Source organism: Lissotriton vulgaris, chromosome 9 (genome assembly GCF_964263255.1).
Source record: "Lissotriton vulgaris chromosome 9, aLisVul1.2, whole genome shotgun sequence".
Classification (NCBI taxonomy): Eukaryota; Metazoa; Chordata; class Amphibia; order Caudata; family Salamandridae; genus Lissotriton; species Lissotriton vulgaris.
The window spans coordinates 966,328,463-966,346,478 of NC_141697.1; the positions used below are offsets into that span (position 1 = coordinate 966,328,463).

An 18,016-nucleotide genomic window follows, 5' to 3' on the forward strand; every position below is an offset into this window, starting at 1 on the left:
TAATTTATCTGGTATTCCCACACACTTTGCCTACAGCAAGCAATCATGCATGCAGTGTTCCTTACACCACAAAACACCCATACAGTGTGTTTTTACAAGTTACACACTGCCCAATTTGTAAACGTTGAAAGACATCTTTTATTTTAGTGACCGGGTACAGGGCTTTAAGTGGGATGAAAAAACTAGGGGGTCTCTCAAAGGGGCGTGGCCAATGTAAAAATGTGTGCTTAACATAGTGTGCCGTCCAACTTGTATTTTGCTGTTTCTGTCATTGCATCCAGATACATGATACAACAAGTAACATCATACTTACAAGAAGTCAGGTCTATCGGCTTTGTCAGTGGTTGTTAGTTGCATAAGATAAATAAGCAGCAACTATGTCTTGTATATATTATTGAAAAAGCTTCCTGGTGACAACACACCAATGTTGCTGCTCCTGAGTTTCAAAAAGAGAAGAGACATCCAGAGAGGAAATGACTCTCTTTAAAGGATTTCCCTTCCCCCTACAACACTCACCTGGAATGACGTCATGCCGTAACTTCTCCACTAGTGAGAAGTGAGCAGCGCATACGATGTGCCTGCTGTCACTGCAGTCTGGTAAAAACACGACCTAATGTGCCAGGGCACAAAACAGTGCCCGAAAGGGACCCATTCGAGACCTCCTAAAAAAAACTGAAAGAGTTCAGCACCGGTGAGACCCGGCCCACTTAAATCCCTGACCAGGCCTATATTCTGTGCAGGTCTGTCCCGGCCTACAAGTTGAAAGATTTCATAGGATGTTTCCATTTCGAAGGGATTCAAGAGAGTGAGTAAAGTTTATTGATTGATTAATTAAAATCTTTACACAAGACAATTGCTCCGTTAAAATAATAGTAAATCATTAAAATTACATTTTTGATTAACAGTAAATCTTAAAATTGTGGACGTTCTTTAAAAACTACTTAAAAAGCAAATTCATATGTTCAGAACTAGGGAAAATATATAATCATTGTAGATTCAAAATGGCATATTATTCCAATTTTTTCCATACTATTGTTAAAAATGTTGTCAGGGCAGAGTTAATGGATAGATCGTCTGAGCAAAGGCATCGAATCAAAGCTTGTCTCTGTCCTTATTCCTCTCTCGTTAAGTAACCTTTTTAGTATTGATAGTCTTTCATTTCTCAGTTCAGGACAGAGACATAAGAAATGTATTATATTTTCCCCACCAGATTTGCACAACCTGCACAGTTTGTTATTATCGAGTTTTTTCCATGGTGGTGCGTGGGCTTTACCCGGCCATATTCCAAATCGTGCTGTGATGAAAAGCTGTTTGCTTTTCAACTACCATGCCGTGACCAAATATTGTTGTGACCTCTTTTTCGTATAGCCATTTATTATGGACCACACATGTTTCCTTTTGACAAAGGTAGCTTTGTCACTAATCATTGATAGGTAATCAGTTGTGTTATTCACAGCTTTTTTGAACGATTCCTGTGTTATAGGAGAGGTCCAAATTCCTCTAACCTCAAATTCCTCCAGAGCCATGTCCAAGTATTTCCAGGCAGGTGATTTATTGTTTCCTTCAATTTCTTTCCATAAAAGCTGTGAAATTAAGTTCTCCTTATCTTTTTTTACTCTGTTCCATACTTTAATAGCATTATCCTTTTGTGCTATCAGCTGGTTATTCAAACCGAATTCCAGCCTGATCTGGGCTTGTGAAGCATTTTTTGGAAGGCGGAAAAGGGATTTAAAAGTTTTTGAAATAGCGTTATTGATGATCATTGCATCTTTCCCATTTAGGGCCTCGCTGCCATAAGTTAAAGATGGTAATAATTTAGCCAATATCACCTTAAGGAGAGGTTGGTAGGTTAGGTTACTCGTTGACTTTTTGATGATCCCAAATGCAGCTGTTAGGGCATTTGCTTTCCTAGTGATATCAAGTTTTTGGGGGGTAAAGTTGCCGTTGAAAATGACTCCCAAATATCTATAGGTTTCAACTTGTTCCAAGTTCTCCTTCCCCAGAAACCATTTTGATTTCGAAGGGATTCGTATCTTTCAGAATTGCCTGTGTGCCTACTCTGTACTCTGTGACTGACCTCAGGCCTCAGAACCTGTTCTTTTGGTAAACAGTGGCCCCGGGCATCGTCTACAGAGCAGACATGTTGGAGTTATGTTATTTAGAAGAGGAAATGGTATCACTTACCAACGTTCCAGTTTGCATGATAAGCATTTGACATTCCAGATCAGCGATGCATGCATAACCCGTGGCTGTGGCACACACTGGTATGGAATGTTTTATGAAATCCAATGATATTAGGGACTGAGTACAACGTGAGTGACTGTTTTATGACGTGGCTGCAAATCTCTATGTGCACATTAGGCATCATCAAAAGTTGCCCGGAAAAATACTTGTTATTTCTGCCCCCCAGGATTGTTCGTGGTCCTAGTAATCCAGGAGGGGGGTGGAAGTGAATAACTAGAATGCCAATTTTTTTTAAGCATAACATGCTGGAATCAGTTTTTTATGTCGATTAATGCATATTTCCCCCTGATGTCTCACATCAAGATTTCCACTACTTTCATCAGAGAACATAAATGTGTTAAACACCACAAATTGTTTACCTCTGGGGGCAATAACCCCGGCTACCGGTTACAACATGATTCCGGGGGCGCTTGTAATAAGGCTCTTAAAGCGCTCTGAAAACACAATAGGAAGGAGACTGAGAAATGTTGCGAGTTATCTTAAACAACTCATATTTTTTTGTTTTGAGATTTGCAACATGTGTGTTCTATTGGTGTGCAGCAATTCCAGAGAGTGTGTCATGCGAGGTTGCGGGATGGTCAGATTTTCAGGGCAACACGTGCTGTGGAGAGCTCAGGCTTGACAATGGTGCAGCTTGTGTTACGATGTGAACTGATCTCCAAGCGTGAAATAAATAGCTGCCTGTGTGTGGGTGTTTTAATAATTTATTACAAACTGCAGGGACATCACAGATTAACACAGATGGCTTTTTGTAGTATGGTAACTTGGGTTTTTGGTAGTGTATGAGTTGAGTTTCAGTAATGAAAGAGGTTGGGTTTTCTGTAGTACAATCGATTGGGTTTTCGGGCGGGCAGGAGATTGGGTCTTCAGCGCAATATCCTAGGGTTTCAGTAGTACATTAAGTTGGATTTTAAGTAGTACATTATGTTGGGTGTTTGGCAAAACAATAGGTTGGATTTTAGGAAGTACAGTAAGTTAGATTTTAGGTACTGCAGTGGATTGCCCTGTAGGTAGTACAATACGTTTAGTTTTCAGGAGGTCAACAGGCCATGTAGCATAAACAGTTGTTTCCACAGAGACGTTTGGATTGTGTGATGTACACAGAATTTATAAACTAAAATACAATTTCCAAATCGTTACTGTGGATAGAGGAGAACATATAGTGAGAAGTGATTCTGCGAGGATATGCAGAGTAGGAAAATAAGTTGTAGTAGAAGGTTTGTAAAGTGGGTTGCATTTATGACTGAGGGAATACCTTTGCAATAGGTTCCATACATTCTGAAGCTGTGCATCTGTGGAGAAATCTTAGTTTTCCTATGAGGAACCACTGGCCTTCTCAATAGTTCCCCTACCTACATGTGCTCACATAACAGGAGTTGATGACTATACAACCAAAACGCCTTAGTTTGCACGTTAAAATGAAATGTCCATCCCTTACACCTCTTCTTTGAGAAATTATTTTAAAACCTGTATTAACAATTGCTTAAATACTTGGACTTCTACTTATGATCTTGAAACTGGGGATATTCTCGTGGATATCGGCAGAAGTCTTGTTGCCATAGGCTTTGACCCAGGCTATGGGAATATAGCCCTTTACTACGCAATGCATTACATCGCGTGCTATTACAACGCAGTCAATACAACAACCGCTTTGTTAGTATGCAATGCATTTACACTGTAAGTCTTTACAACGAATTCCTCTACAGGGCGCGCTGGACTTAGGAATAGTTTTATTTACTATTGCTACTCCAATTTGAGCAATAGTTGGGAAGGTGTTGGAATTCATTTCCAATACCTCAGCGCCCCCTAGTGGAATTAGTTGTAAAGATGTGCGATGTAAATGTATTGCATACTAACAACGCGGTCGTTGTATCAACCGTTTTGTAAAGGTATCGGGGTGTAATGACCGCGTTGTAAAGGTTGTTTCCCATGTTTTTACTTTCTATTTCTTTAGTTTGTCATCAGAGTTCATCTTGCGACCAAAACAAACCTTTTTTGTTCTCTTTGCAGATCCTGTGTGATTGTACCAAAGCGCGACGGGAAGTAGAGCATCACTGGCGGGCCTCTTCAGGGCCGCATATTGTTCGAGTCCTAGACATCTATGAAAACATCCATCGTGGGAAGAGATGCCTCCTCATCATCATGGAATGGTACAGGTCTTTTATTAGGCATCCGTTGGTTGAGGAGGAGAAAACGGAAAGTCACGTTCAATACCTACATGTAGTGCCACCATTGGGGATACAGGGACACTCCAGCAACACCTGTGAAACTTCACTAATTGCTCCATCATCCAAATCCAAAATCCTGTTTATTCACCTGCTTTTTGTTATTTATTCTTTTTGCACTCCCTCCTTGACCCTTTTAACCAGGGACGTCTCACTCTTCAGTATCCTGCACACTGCTCCAAACCTGTCTTTGCTCCTCAGTCTTTTGCTATCAATGGCTTCATTAACATAATTACTGTGGACGACCTTCTCTTTCTGTCTTCAGTGACCTACCTTTCTCTTCTGCTTCACTTATGTGGCTCATCGCACTTTTAGCTAAAACTCTGCCCCTGGCGTACAAAACCTCATCTTTGGTTATTAGCTCATTCTTCCATCCACACCTTTTACCTCCACACTTTGCTCCATCTTTCTGTCCTATTTATTCCCTCTCATCTCAACCAACACTTTCAGCACTAAGCTTTCAAGTCAGGAACGCAGCTTCAAGGAACCTACCGTTTGCTCGTGCGTTTTTATCGAAAGCGCTCAACTCCTGTTGTTAAGATCCACTGGTTCCCTTCCAAAAAGTTTTCATATCCCAGGTCTAGCCCCTTCTATCTCCTACATTCATAGCTCTGAAGCCCTATTTTTTAAGCATTCCTGTTAGAAATTGGGTTACTGGTTGACTGGGGTGGGTTACTTGGTGACTGGAGTGTGAGGCCTGTTCAAGCAGCAGCCACAATACTAGTCAGGAAAAGAAACCAGCAAACTCCAAGTTAACCAGTGCTGGTAGCCTGGCACATAGCAGTCAGGCTTATCTCAGAGACAATGTGTAAAGTATGTGTGGAACACATCAAACAGTAAAACTGTGAAAGCAATGCATAAAAAGATCCCACTCCAGGTAAGAACAATAGAGCAAAATGTAACAAATAAAACATGTCAAAAATGACAAAAATCCAATCAGTCAAACCGGGGTTGTGATTTTTTAAAGAATAAACTGTATATAGACTGTAAAGTAGTACCTAAAGCATGAAGTGACAACTGGGATTGTCTGATCACCCTGGACTGCCTCAAAGTCAAAAGTTCAGGCCAACTGAAATGGAGCATGGGTTGCACAGTCCCAGATTAGTTCTCCTGGAGTTTTACCTTCTCAAGTATAGTGCCAAGAGTCCCGATCGGATCAAGGCGAGCACTGCAGGCAGTGGTCGGCATGGTGCAAAGAGCACCACATGGCTAAGATAAAAAAAATACCAACTTTCTAAAAGTGCAAAAAAAACAGGTAATATACAGAATGCTGAACAATGTTAAACATTCAGCCCAGCACAGAAATCTGGGCCTAACTCCATCATTTTTTTTCTCCCCATGCCATTCCAGTTTAAACCCATCCGTATGAAAATCAGTCTTTACCCTGCTCTCTATGGAAACAATCCAGACCGAACTGCCAGGTCATGTCCTTCCTGGACAGGAAACAAGCATCCTGAGACTAGTTTTGGGGTATTACCCCTCATCAGCCAGGCTAGCTTAACTCCAGTGGCATGGAGAGCACGAGACCCACGTCTGGGCATACTCATACCACTCGTCGTGACAAATGCAAAAAGAACAGTTGATGGACAGAATGCTGAACAATGTCTTACATTCACCCCAGTACAGAGATCTGGGCCTAAATCCATTGTTGTTTGCTCCACATGCCATTCCAGTTTAAACCCAACCATATGCCAATCAGTCTTGACCCTTTTCCTTGTGGGAACAGTCCAACCTGAATTGCCAGGCCAGGTCCTCCCTGGACCGGAAGCATCCTGGGTCCGGGTCCAGGATATTACCCCTCATCAGCCAAGCTAGCTTGACTCCAGTGGCATGGCGAGCATGGGAACTTTCTAAAAGTGGCATTTTCAGATTTGTTATTCAAAATTCAACTTCATCAGGAGTTAGGTTTCTAGAGATTCAAGACATGGACCAGTTATCAGTTACCATTTTGAAATAACCTTATAAAATGTAATAAGGCAACTCCAATGTGACCTATGGGAGAGAGTGGTCTTGCAGAAGTGAAAAAAGAATTTAAGAGATTTTCACTACCAGGACGTGTAAAGTTTAAAAGAAAATGTCCTGCCTTTTAAATGCATTGCACCCTGCCCTCTGCTCTGTCCATGGCCTACCCTAGGGGTAATTTATATGTATTTAAAAGGAAGTTTTCGGCCTAGCAAAAGGTTTGTTTTGCAAGGTCGAAATGCAGTTTAACCTGTGTGGTATCCTACTCTTAAAGGTGGCAGTATCGTAAGGAAGGAAAATAAGTTGCATCTCCCCTCCACCAGACTCAGTGGTGGGAAAAAGGATAAACTTTTTTATACAACCCTCACCCACTCTGGTAAAGGCATGCTTCATCATCAGGTTTACCCCGACTCCTAAAGGTCGGGGTAGGCTCGACCGTATTCCAGGGAGCTCTTTGAAGAGGTTTGCATTTTTTGTTGGGATTATTTACTATTAGATAAAATTCCTCATGCACCCCAAGGTATCCCATTATTTGTGGGTGTTGGGACGGGAAGAATTACACTGAAAATACACAGAGCAAACAGGGTGTTGTGGTCCCATGATCCTAGTGTAAAAACACCTACATGTTTCTGCCCTACACTATTGGCCTAATATAGGTCTTGGTCATTCCTCAGGGCAGAGAAAGTGGAGTGGTTCACCCAGTGGCGCACCACGGTAAAGGTCTTACAGGTAATGCACAGCATGCAAAGGTAAGCTTTTGCATGCTGGTAAAAAGGGGTTTACTTGCCGTTTTGGAAGTACTGAAAATAAAGAAGTAATACCAGTTTTTTTCTTTAGATATTATCTGTATAGCATGTATTGGCTTTGTGGGCATACTTATAACCTTCTTTTATCTGAACAATGTTGTAGACTGCGAATATAGACATTTGTTGCGCTTCTAAACTTCAGGTGCCGCATTCTTGTACTAAATATCTTTTTTTTATGTTCTGCGCTTGTGTTGCAAATATGATGACAGCAGGTCCTCAGCTCGGTGCTGCTAATCATATGTCTGAATTTCAGACTACTAATCTCTGTCTTCGGTACGGCAAGTGTACTGTGAAATCATTGTGAAAAACAGTCATTCATGTGAAGTAAAACCCAACAAATTGGCAAGAGGCCAGATGGCCATGACATGCAAATTTAGATGAAAGCACTGAGCGCGTGCTATATTGTCAGAAAGCACCAGCTACATTTTGACAATGTAACAGGCACTCAGTGCTTTTATCTAAACTTGTCAGGTTTTGAATCAGATAGGCTATGTAAAAGTCAGGCAAGCTATTTTAAAGGCAACCCAGTCTTTTATGGGATGCTTCAGTGGCATAACAATGGCTCCTACCGCCCCTGTGGTGCGGGCGGAGGCCTTGAGCTCCAGGGGGCCCTCTCCGGCACTGTGCATGGGCAGGCCTGAGAGCTCCTGACTGGGTCCAGAGCATAGCGGGCCCCCTCCATGTATTTCGCATGGATGCCCCCACAAGTTTTGTTACACCACTGGGAAGCTTGTGTACAGATTCCCATGCCTCAGATAAGTCGTCCCTTTTTTGGCTACTGTAAACCAGTATTACAGCCACGGTTTTGGCTACTTAAAGTGTATTTATAAGTGTGCTTCAAAATCCTGCATACAGGGAGTAGATAAATCCGACAATTGACTCCTGAACTGACTACCAGACCATCATGATGGTGAAAAAGAAGAGGAGTGACCTTTTCTTAAAGATTGAAGCTGGAAAAGGCAGAATTGTACCATCACACTGATTCATTTTATTCCAAAGTAATATTGGCATCCAAATTGATACCCTGATGCTCTACTTTTTTGTTGGAGGACCATACAGGACAAGATGGGGTGGCATGAATATATTTCCCAAGACCTGCAGTATATTTTTGCACATTGTCTTGATTAACTCCTTAGGTTTTCTATTCGGTCATCGAATTGCAGTAAAAGTTCACTCAACAGAGTTGTAGAGTCCAAGTGCCGTTGTTACTCCATTTAAACAAATGTTCTTTTAAAACAGAATCTAAAAACCAAAAGATAGTTCCAAACGCCAATATTGGTCAATCTTGCCTTATGTTTCAATCAAAATGGCATTCTGCTTCTTTAATACCTAATCGAACCATCATTCCGATAGGAGAGGTGTCCTTAATCCACTCACAGAAGGCACAATTAACTGTGGATTTTTTAGCTAATCTGGTTCATCTAAAAGGGTTTTCTTCCTTCCTCAGCTCTGTTTTCCTTGTTTTCTGGAATTTTTCAAATATTAAGGATGCTTGGAATAAACCTATTCTGAATTCACATTCGATTATCCTTCAGCCCGAGCGGGGGATTATGGGCAACATGCATCAACATTAGGAATAGCGATTTACTAATTGCTCTTTTCTGCGAATTGCAATTAAGTAATTCCTAATCTATGAAATTCCAAGAGTTGCATTTAGTGATTCCTAGGGGGTTGCAAATCAACCTACCTCATTAATATGCTGTCCTAATTTTAAAGACGCTTTGCTCTGTAGTGTTACATTTATCCTCTTGTGCATAGCATATCATGACCTAAAATGAAGACCATTGTAGGTCCATAAAATAATGTAAAGTTCATTTTAGGATCTGAGTCATAAATAATTATATTGGCTCAAAACTGGCCAACTGGATGATCAGGCATTCCATCTCTGTTAACCAATAATCTTTACTATTTCTTGGAACTTTCTGAAGTCATTCATTTTTGTTTTGCAGTAATCATGGTGAATCAGAAAGTGATTCACTTCACTCTAACTAGATTTTGCACCCAAATAGGTAGTTTACAAATTCTATGGGTGTCCCACCTAGACAATCCGATCATTTATGGCCTTCAAGGTTACTTTGCTGCCATTGAGATGCTCTACAACAGGACAAAGTTCAATTAGTTTCCTAACTTTTGTATGCATTGGAGTCCTAGTACAAAAAACATATGCAGTAACCATTTTGGTCTTAAGCTTTTCTCTTGTTAATCCGGGGGGAGATCCTTTCATTCATAGACACTTTTCATTCCATGTCCTCTCAAATGTCAGTAAATAAATTCTCACCAGGACTCAATAGGGAATTAGTTTAGTCAGTTTAAGGCTCGCTGTTTTTTGTCTCCAGTATGATCATTTTTCTTTTGCCCATCAAAGCCATAATACTTGTGTATATCTTAGGATAATATCTAAATGGCGTTTTATGTGACCAGAAAAGTCGCTGTAAGTCGAGTCCAGACTACTAATTAACCATTGATTATTGGATGTGGACTTTCTCCTCTTATGTCCAGCTCTGTGTATAGAATCCGCTTTCAATAATGTAGGAAATGGGCCGAGTCAAGGCCAATGGCACAAATACATTCTGCAGTCTCCCCCTACTTCAAACAAATGTATGAGCTTTACATGCCTAACCTCTCAGTTGAATATTTATTTGTTTATATGGATTCACTCAAAACACAGTTTAGGTTTTAGAGACTTTGTCCTTCAAGGTGTGCTCTCTGTTTCTGACTCTTCTAAGGCCAGAAGGAAGATCACATTGGAGGGAATTCCCTCTGTTGCTCTGAGGTGGTGATAGATGTGAACTAACACAGGTTTTACTATTCTGGAGTGCACCCAGAAGAATAGTGCATCCTGCCGCCCTCCCCATCCCCTGCTCAGTAAACAGAGTGTTGAGGATGAGAAAAATACAGCTGCAGTGCAATTACCGATGAGGGTGATTTCCACAAGAATAAAGGATTTGGGCAGAATGGATGCTCTGGTGAGAAGTCAAGCAGCATTAGCTGCCCATGGTCTTTCAAGTAAAGAAACGTTGCATTGTCACTGCTCTGTGACACAATTAATCACTAAGTGTGATCTGTTTAATGGTTGCCTGTGTTTTGCATTCATTGTAGTTTGCCTGGGTGTGCTCACTGCTGACATACCTAGTTTGGCGGGTTGAGCCAGTGGCTTGGATTAAGAATTCTGCAGCCCATATTTGAATATTATGGCCCGATTTATTATTCTGGGGAAACGCTCGTACTTTTTGGCAAACTTACCGGCAGCAGCAGAGGGGCTCACGAAAGGAGGAGAACCACGCTCCCCACAAGCCAGCGGGGCAGAAAGACGCCCTTTCGACACGCCTTGCCCAGGTGGAAGTTAAATACCTCTCGCATTTCCCGCTCTGCGGGAAACGCTCGTACTTTTTGACAAACTTACCAGCAGCAGCAGAGGAGCTCACGAAAGGAGGAAAACCACGCTCCCCACAAGCCAGCGGGGCAGAGGGACGCCTTTCGACACGCCCTGCCCTGTATTTACTTAGATGAATAATCCCCCTTCGCGGGACGAGCCGGGCGAAACACAGGCCAAGGGCGGGCCCGTTTGAGCCCGTTCGAGCACGGTTGAGGACAGGACGGGGCCCCCCTTTAACATCCGTATGACAAAGTTAGTGTCCTACTATTGGCAGTTTTCTAGTCTAGTTGCCTGTGTAAGTTGTTTTGCGAAGGGACCTCTTGCTATTATAGGCTGGTATAGATAGGCTACTTAACATCAGTGGAATGGCAGCAAAGGGCGTAAGGGGTGTTAAACCAACTAACGCCAGCTCATTTATGGGTACGCTAGACCAAATTATTGTACGTGCGTCCTCAGCCCTAGCACATGAAATAGAACATACCGAAAAGAGACTGTCATTGGACCCAGCTTTTAACAAGAGGTCATCAATGGGAAGGCTGGCCCAGGTGGTGTCTCATATTCCCATCCCGGGTCCTGTTGTGTCCTCATCCGAAGGCGGTAGGGATGTCCAGGGGACACAACCGGTCCAGGGTATAACGGGAGATATCACTGAAGTGCGTAATGATTCATCAGGATGTAGTCTTGTCTGAGTCTCCCGAGTGCAGCCCGAGGGTGAGATCCACACGAAGCACGAAACCTGGTCAATCTGTTCTGGTAACTAAAAGAAAAAAAAGTGGGCGCTGCCAAAAAGGCAGAAAAGCAAAAGTCAAGAAATCCAGTGTCATTGTTGAAAATTTTGGGGCAACACCGTCAGCATCAAAAACCAGTAGCGAAGTCTTATATCCCCCAGTTGTTGTGGCTACACCAGCAGCGGGCTCCAGGACTGAATGGCATCCCGAATGGAGCCAGGATATGTGGTTAAACTGGAACAATTATTCTACAAGACATGTACCCCTATTTATAATAGACTGGATAAGATTGAAACTAGACTCACAAAACTAGAGACTGTAATGATCCAGGAAAAGGATAAAAGGGAATCAGGGGCTATTGTAGTGGCTTATAGATTGGAAGCACGTGTAAATGGTGTAGTGTTTAGCTCGAGCTCTAATACTATTACTCCCGACCAGATTACGAAGGCTACGAGCACTACTGGCCGATGTACTCCGTCCCTCAGTGTCCCCTCATTGCACCCTTGCATGAGGGGTGACACTGGCGCACGGCCCCTGAGAAGTAGTTCTGAAAGGTTGGAGGGCTTGAAGTCCGGGAATCAACAGTTAAGTACAAGATACCGGGTGCCCAATGACCAACCCCAGAATGCACTACCGTGTATCGACCTCCCCCCGGCATCTGTGCCATATGTGACAATAATGTGGAGAAGTGTGGCTCACTGGTTAGAGCAGGCAGACCCTGAAGCAGAGGTCAGACCCGGGACCAGGGTTCAACTCCCGACGCGGCAGGGTCTTGAGCTCAAATGTCCATGGACTCGATAATTCTCGCTTCGGTGCCTCACCTAATCATGGGTTCACACTCTGCAACTCTGGGCATTAAGCTTGCTTAATCTCCACAACGCCCCATCCCCGCGGCGGGATGCCTGGCTTTCACCTTGGGGGACCCAGTAGGGGCTATCTCACAGGGAAAAGCCAGGACGGGTTCCCAAGGCAAGCGGGGAGATACCCCTTTGGGGGTCGATTCTGGCGCTATATAAGAAACATAATAATAATAATAATAATAATAACTAGTGGGGGTTCACCTCTGAGAGTAGGCCAAAGGGAGCATTATGTGGATTTGAAAAACAAGTGCATCTACTGGCTTAATATGAACCGGCCTCTTCCTCCTACGGTATCGGCCGAAATAATTTTGCCAGAAGTGTGGATTGGGTGGGGCCCAGGAAGAAGACAGTTGGGGGCAATTTTTTTATCATCAACTTCAGGGATAGAAGAGCTGCTGAGCATATCTGTGGATGGGCGCAGATAAGCACGGAAACCCAAATTGAATCACTTTCCTAATGTACTTTTATCCTGGTAATCATCTGGTCCCTGTTGTTGTGCCATTGGCCGGGGTACCTATTCTAGAGTAAGTAGGTTCAGCCCCAGTTGTTGATAACTTAACTCCCACTGGGGGAATTATTGATAGCCTTCAATCTGGTCCCACATAGTAAATTGTGGTGTGTCCTGAGAGAGATGGGGTTGGCTTCAGAATTACTATCCTTGATTGTCCGTCTACATGGGGATAACCATGCCAGGGCTTGGTGGGGTTCCAGGGGGGAGGTTACTGAGTCTTTCCCCGTTGGCAGAGGAGTGCACCAGGGGTGCGTCCTGGCACCTACCCTGTTCTCACTCTTCGTCAACGGGGTGGCTGATTTCCTCTCCCTGGTCCCCACCGATGCCCCAGTGCTAGCAGGTGACCATATTCCTATCCTCATGTTTGTGGACCACACCCTAATTATTTCCAAGACACCTAGTGGCCTGCAAAGGGCCCTACACCGGTTTGAAGATTTTTGCCATATTAGGGGGCTAGAGATTAATACGGCAAAAACTAAGTTCATGTCTTTTAATGAACAAAGTTTATATGAATCATGCCCCCCTGGAAAAAGTCAATGCCTTCACTTATTTGGGTTTCACCCTACAGTCGGACATGAGATTGTTAAACCAACTTGACATGGCTATCTTAAAACATAAGCAACAGTCAGGGTTGCTTATGACTAAACCTAAATCTTCCCTCAGTAAATCAATAAGCCCAGTGTTGGAGATCTATGGTATGAAGGTGTTAAGCTCTGCCCTATATGGAGCCGAGTTTTGGGGGTTCGCCAATTTAAATCATTTAATTATAGCCGAGAATTCCTTTTTTCGTAAGGTCACCGGAGTCCCTCTGAGTACACCTATGTTGCCATTATTGCTGGATCTAGGCAGGAAAGCGGTAGAAGATCTGGCAATACTTCGCCCTCTACTATACTGGCGAAGATTATGGTGTACGGAAGAACGATCGCACTATGCCAAAGGCCTTAAAGACATAATGGATACTGATCGTTTCCATAAGATAGCTTGGTTGAAAGAGATCAGATCGCTCTTGTTAAATCTGGGTATGAGCGAACTGTGGAACGAGCCTTCCATTGCTGTCTTTCCCTCTAAAAAGATCTTGAAGGAGAGGTATTGGGAAATGATCATGTGTCAGTGTGCTCTAAAGGACTTTCAAAGCACCTAACAGGCCGTTTCCTGGAATTAAAATCAAGGCCTTCGTTAGAAAAATATTGGGATGCTATTGAGAAACCCCTTGACCGTAAATTATATTTCCAGCTAAGGGCAGAACCTTACCTGTTAGGTTCTTTACCAGCAAATGGGCGGGTGCCAATACGAACAATGTTTGCCCACTGTGTCCTGATAGACAGGAGACGATAAGTCATCTATTGTTTTTTAGGTCTCGCCTGTCGATGCGCATGCGCATCGAGCAAGCGAGAGTATTGGGACTTATCCACTCTTTATCCACACTGCAAGGAATCGTGGCGATTCCTTGCAGTGCCCGTGACTTTTAAGCTCAATGCGCATGCGCATTGAGCTTAAAAGCGCGTGCACGTCCGTCTTTGTTTACCCGCTCCGCCCCCTCCCCTTCCCGCCGTCTCGCATTTCCCCTGCCGCATCAAAGGCTTTCACGGCCGGCCGGCCATGCTTTCAGTTTCACGACCGGCCGGCCGTGTCAATTACATTTCAAAGCCCGCTCTCCCTGCTCCGCCCCCTGCTCCGGCCGAGACGTGCAATTTCATGTCAACAACGTAAGTACGGAGAGGCATTTTTTTACTCTATGCTTTAAAAACGCAATTCGTTATTTACTAAGACACCTTTCCCTTGCTAAAATGCCCCTTAATTGTGTGTCTGATGTTAGCTGCGTGCCCAATACAACTACCGTAATTCAAGCACAACTAAACTTAAAGCCACCATTTTATACAAGTTTTCGTACAATCTGCGCCGTGTCGCATTTCTCCTCCCCCCTCCCCTCTCTTCCCTCCGTCTTGTTTGTTATTTTACCCGCTCCGCCCCCTCCCCTTCCCGCCGTGTCGCATTTTTGTTCATGCCTTTTGTTTTCATCCCCGGTTTGTTATGGGGTATTGGCCTCGACCATTGCATATGTAATTTTCTACACCATTTTATCATGGCCCCCATTTTTGCCCGCTTTGTTTCTTTTCATGTTGTCCTTTGTATGTTAAACCTCGTACTGCATGGGTTAAACCTATCTGTAAGCTATTAGGTTTTAGAAGTCATGACGATGCGCTAAGAGTCCTCACTACAGATCCAGCGTTACCGATAGCGATTGCAATGGCCAAGTTTTTGGGTTGGGCCTGGTCCATTCGATCTAAAGGGCCTCACTAGGGATGTCACCAATTGTAATCTGTATTTTACCATTGATCCAGAAATGTTATTGTGTAAGGAACTTATGAAATATTGTTCCGTGATTTAGGGCAACCTTAGATGAATTTTATGGGTTTTCCCAATGTTCTAATTTTAACGTTTTAAAATGATCTATTCGTCAGTTATAATGAATTTAATAACATTTTAAACTATTATGTATTTATATGAACTGTTGTTGTATGTGAATGAATTGTTGTTGTTGTGCTTTTATGACAAAACTGTCGAATAAAACTATTTGATTTGATTATTCTGGTGGACGGCCAGTTGTCCGCCAGGGTGAGAAAGTAAATTACTTCATCACTCTGACAAAGGTGACACCTGCCATAATTATAAATGACCGCTAGCTTGGCAGCCATTTATAAAGCATCGGCAGGAACTGTCAATGGTTTTCGCTGTTTGGTTCAGGGCTCCACCAACATGACAGAGCTTTACGCCAAACTGTTTTCTTTTTCATATTCAAAAAGAAAATCTCAAAGTGGGATTTATGTAGTGAAAATAAAAAAAAATAATGCCCGCCTTGCCATGGGAGTTATCTCCCATGGCGAAGGGGGCATTGTTTAATTTTTTACACCCTTTATCATCAGGATTTGCCAGGCAGTGACAGACAGTAAAAATAAATTGCTATATGTCCACCCTTCCTAATTGTGTGGGCGGACATATAGCCAATTCTCCAATGACCCTTACTCCATCGTGAAGTTTGGGCTTGGCTGAGAAGAAGTAGTTTACGCTGTTGCCAATCTAAGTCCCACTCACATATAAATCGGGGGTGGACCACTGTGTAGGCAGGGAGGGAATTCCATCGCCATTGCAGAGGAGTTCCCTCACAGCAACATTTAAACCTGGCCCTTAGTTATGATTGAGTGACGACACATGCACATGCATACACACGCACTGAGTTGTGCACTTCCATGAAATTCTATATTTTTATTTTTGATATGGAAACTTCCCCTCATCGTCTTTAATGGAGGCACCGCATTGTGTTGTGCTCTCAAGATGAATGTGTCCTCGTGTAACGCAACTGGTGCTCTGTAAAGCGCTGGGATACCCGGTATTCGCGCTATATAAAACTCCTTTTAAAAATGGCCTGATAGTCACATTTTTAAGGACTTATGTGAAATGCTTTGCAGTGCAACAGCCCCGTGTCAATTTGCGAGTCATATCCAGCTATCTGAGGGTGTGGGTAGACTATCATATCTGCGCAATCTACTGCACATGCGCCCAATTTTGGGATGTAACAGCAAAACGTGCATACCACCTTATCATTCTATTGTGTTTGCATCAGTATAGCGCTTACTGCTTTTCACATGTAAACAGGAACTATGCCTGGTCATGCTCGGCACTTCTTTAAGAGTTTTTTTTCACAGTGGGGAATAGCCATGTTTCTTTACAGGAACAGAAAAGAGCAGTGTATTCCAGCGAATTCTGCCCTCTCAGGGAAAAAAGGATTTTTTTTTTTTTGCAAGCTTCTGATTACACATTCTTGAGTGTATTTTTGTGCTTTCTACATACATGCAGCGGCAGTGAGCCACAGTTCCTTATCTCAGATGTATATTTCACGTACCCAAAGGCCTTCTCTCAAAGGTTTGGCACCTGTGCCCCTTTTTAACTCTACTGAACGCACTCTCACTGCCTCACCTCCTTTCCCCTTCTCTCACTGCCATTGCACATCTGCTGTTCCTTCATCTGTGATATTGTCCATTGCTCCCACCCATTGCGCCTCCACTGTAGGTTCCTAGAAGCAGGTGCCTGGTCCTGTTTCTGACCACTAGTGAACTCAGCCTCCCTTTGTCCATGCATGTGCTCTTTGCAGTGTACACTACTTTACCCACTGACACCTCACCAGATATTTTGTTTTATGTTTTAGCATGGAAGGGGGTGAGTTGTTCTCACGAATCCAGCACCGTGGAGATGCCGCTTTCACCGAACGAGGTAATGTGTGCCATGTAGAAGTAGTGGACATATTGTAGGTGGGTTCAGTCGTCAGAGCGGTTATTTTAGGGAGGAAGTGGTGCCATAATGGCTAGAGTGGCTGATCTCTAGGGCCAGAGTGGTGATTTAGGGGGAATGTGATAGCACAGTGCATAAAGTGTCTGGTCTCCAGGGTGAATAGTAATTCAGGGAAGCAGTGGTGTTATAAAGGATAGAGTCCTCTCTGGGCTCCAGGGTGGAGAGATATATAGGAAGGACGTAGTCTTATAGTGCATATTTTAGAGTGGCTGAACTCACGTGTTGAGTGGCAGTTTAGTGAGAATGTGATGTCATAGTGGATAGAGTACCTTCTCTCTAGGGTAGAGTTGTAATTCAGGGTGGAAGTGGTGTTAAAGTGCATAGAGTTCCTGGTATCCAGAAAAGAATGGTAATTTGGGTGGAAGTGGTGTCATAATGCATAGAGTGGCTGGTCAACAGGGTGGAGTGGTAACCTAGGGAGGAAGTAGTGTCTTAGTGGATAGAGTGGCTAGTCTCTAGAGCAGGAGTTGTCATTTAGGCACAGAGAGATGCCACAATGCATATTGTAACTAATCGCCGGGCGGAGTGGAAATTTGGGAAGAACAAGTGTCATAGTGGATAGAATGGCTGGACTCAGCCGTGGAGTGGTAATTTAAAGAGGAGTTGGTGTCAAGGTGCATAGAGTGGCTGGTCCCCATGGTGGAGTGGTCATTTAGGGAAGACGTGGTGTCAAGTGGATTGAGTGGCTGGTCTCCAGGGTAAAGTGATATTTAGGTGGAAGTGGTGTCACTGTGCATCGAATGGCGGCTCTCTAGTTTGAAGGAATGACTTATGGAGGAAGCAATACCATGTTGTATAGAGGGCCTGGTCTCCAGGAGAGAGTGGACATTTAGGGAGAAAGCAGTGTTATTAGTAGATAGGTAGGAAACCATCAAAGCCCGGTGGTAGTTTCATAGGGGGTCACAGAAGTAAGCGAGGGAATAGAAAGCAAATCATTGGGGTTTAAAGCAGAAGTGG

General features: G+C 43.4%; 1 protein-coding gene across 1 annotated transcript in view; it reads left to right on the forward strand.

Annotated features, from left to right (window-relative positions):
- The window catches only part of MAPKAPK3 (MAPK activated protein kinase 3), a 282,502-nt gene that overhangs the window by 167,680 nt on the left and 96,806 nt on the right, over positions 1–18,016 (forward strand). Inside the window, exons 4-5 of the mRNA XM_086938816.1 lie at positions 4,255–4,394; positions 16,917–16,981. Coding sequence (XP_086794942.1) covers positions 4,255–4,394; positions 16,917–16,981 — 205 coding nt within the window. The remainder of the gene's footprint in view (positions 1–4,254; positions 4,395–16,916; positions 16,982–18,016) is intronic.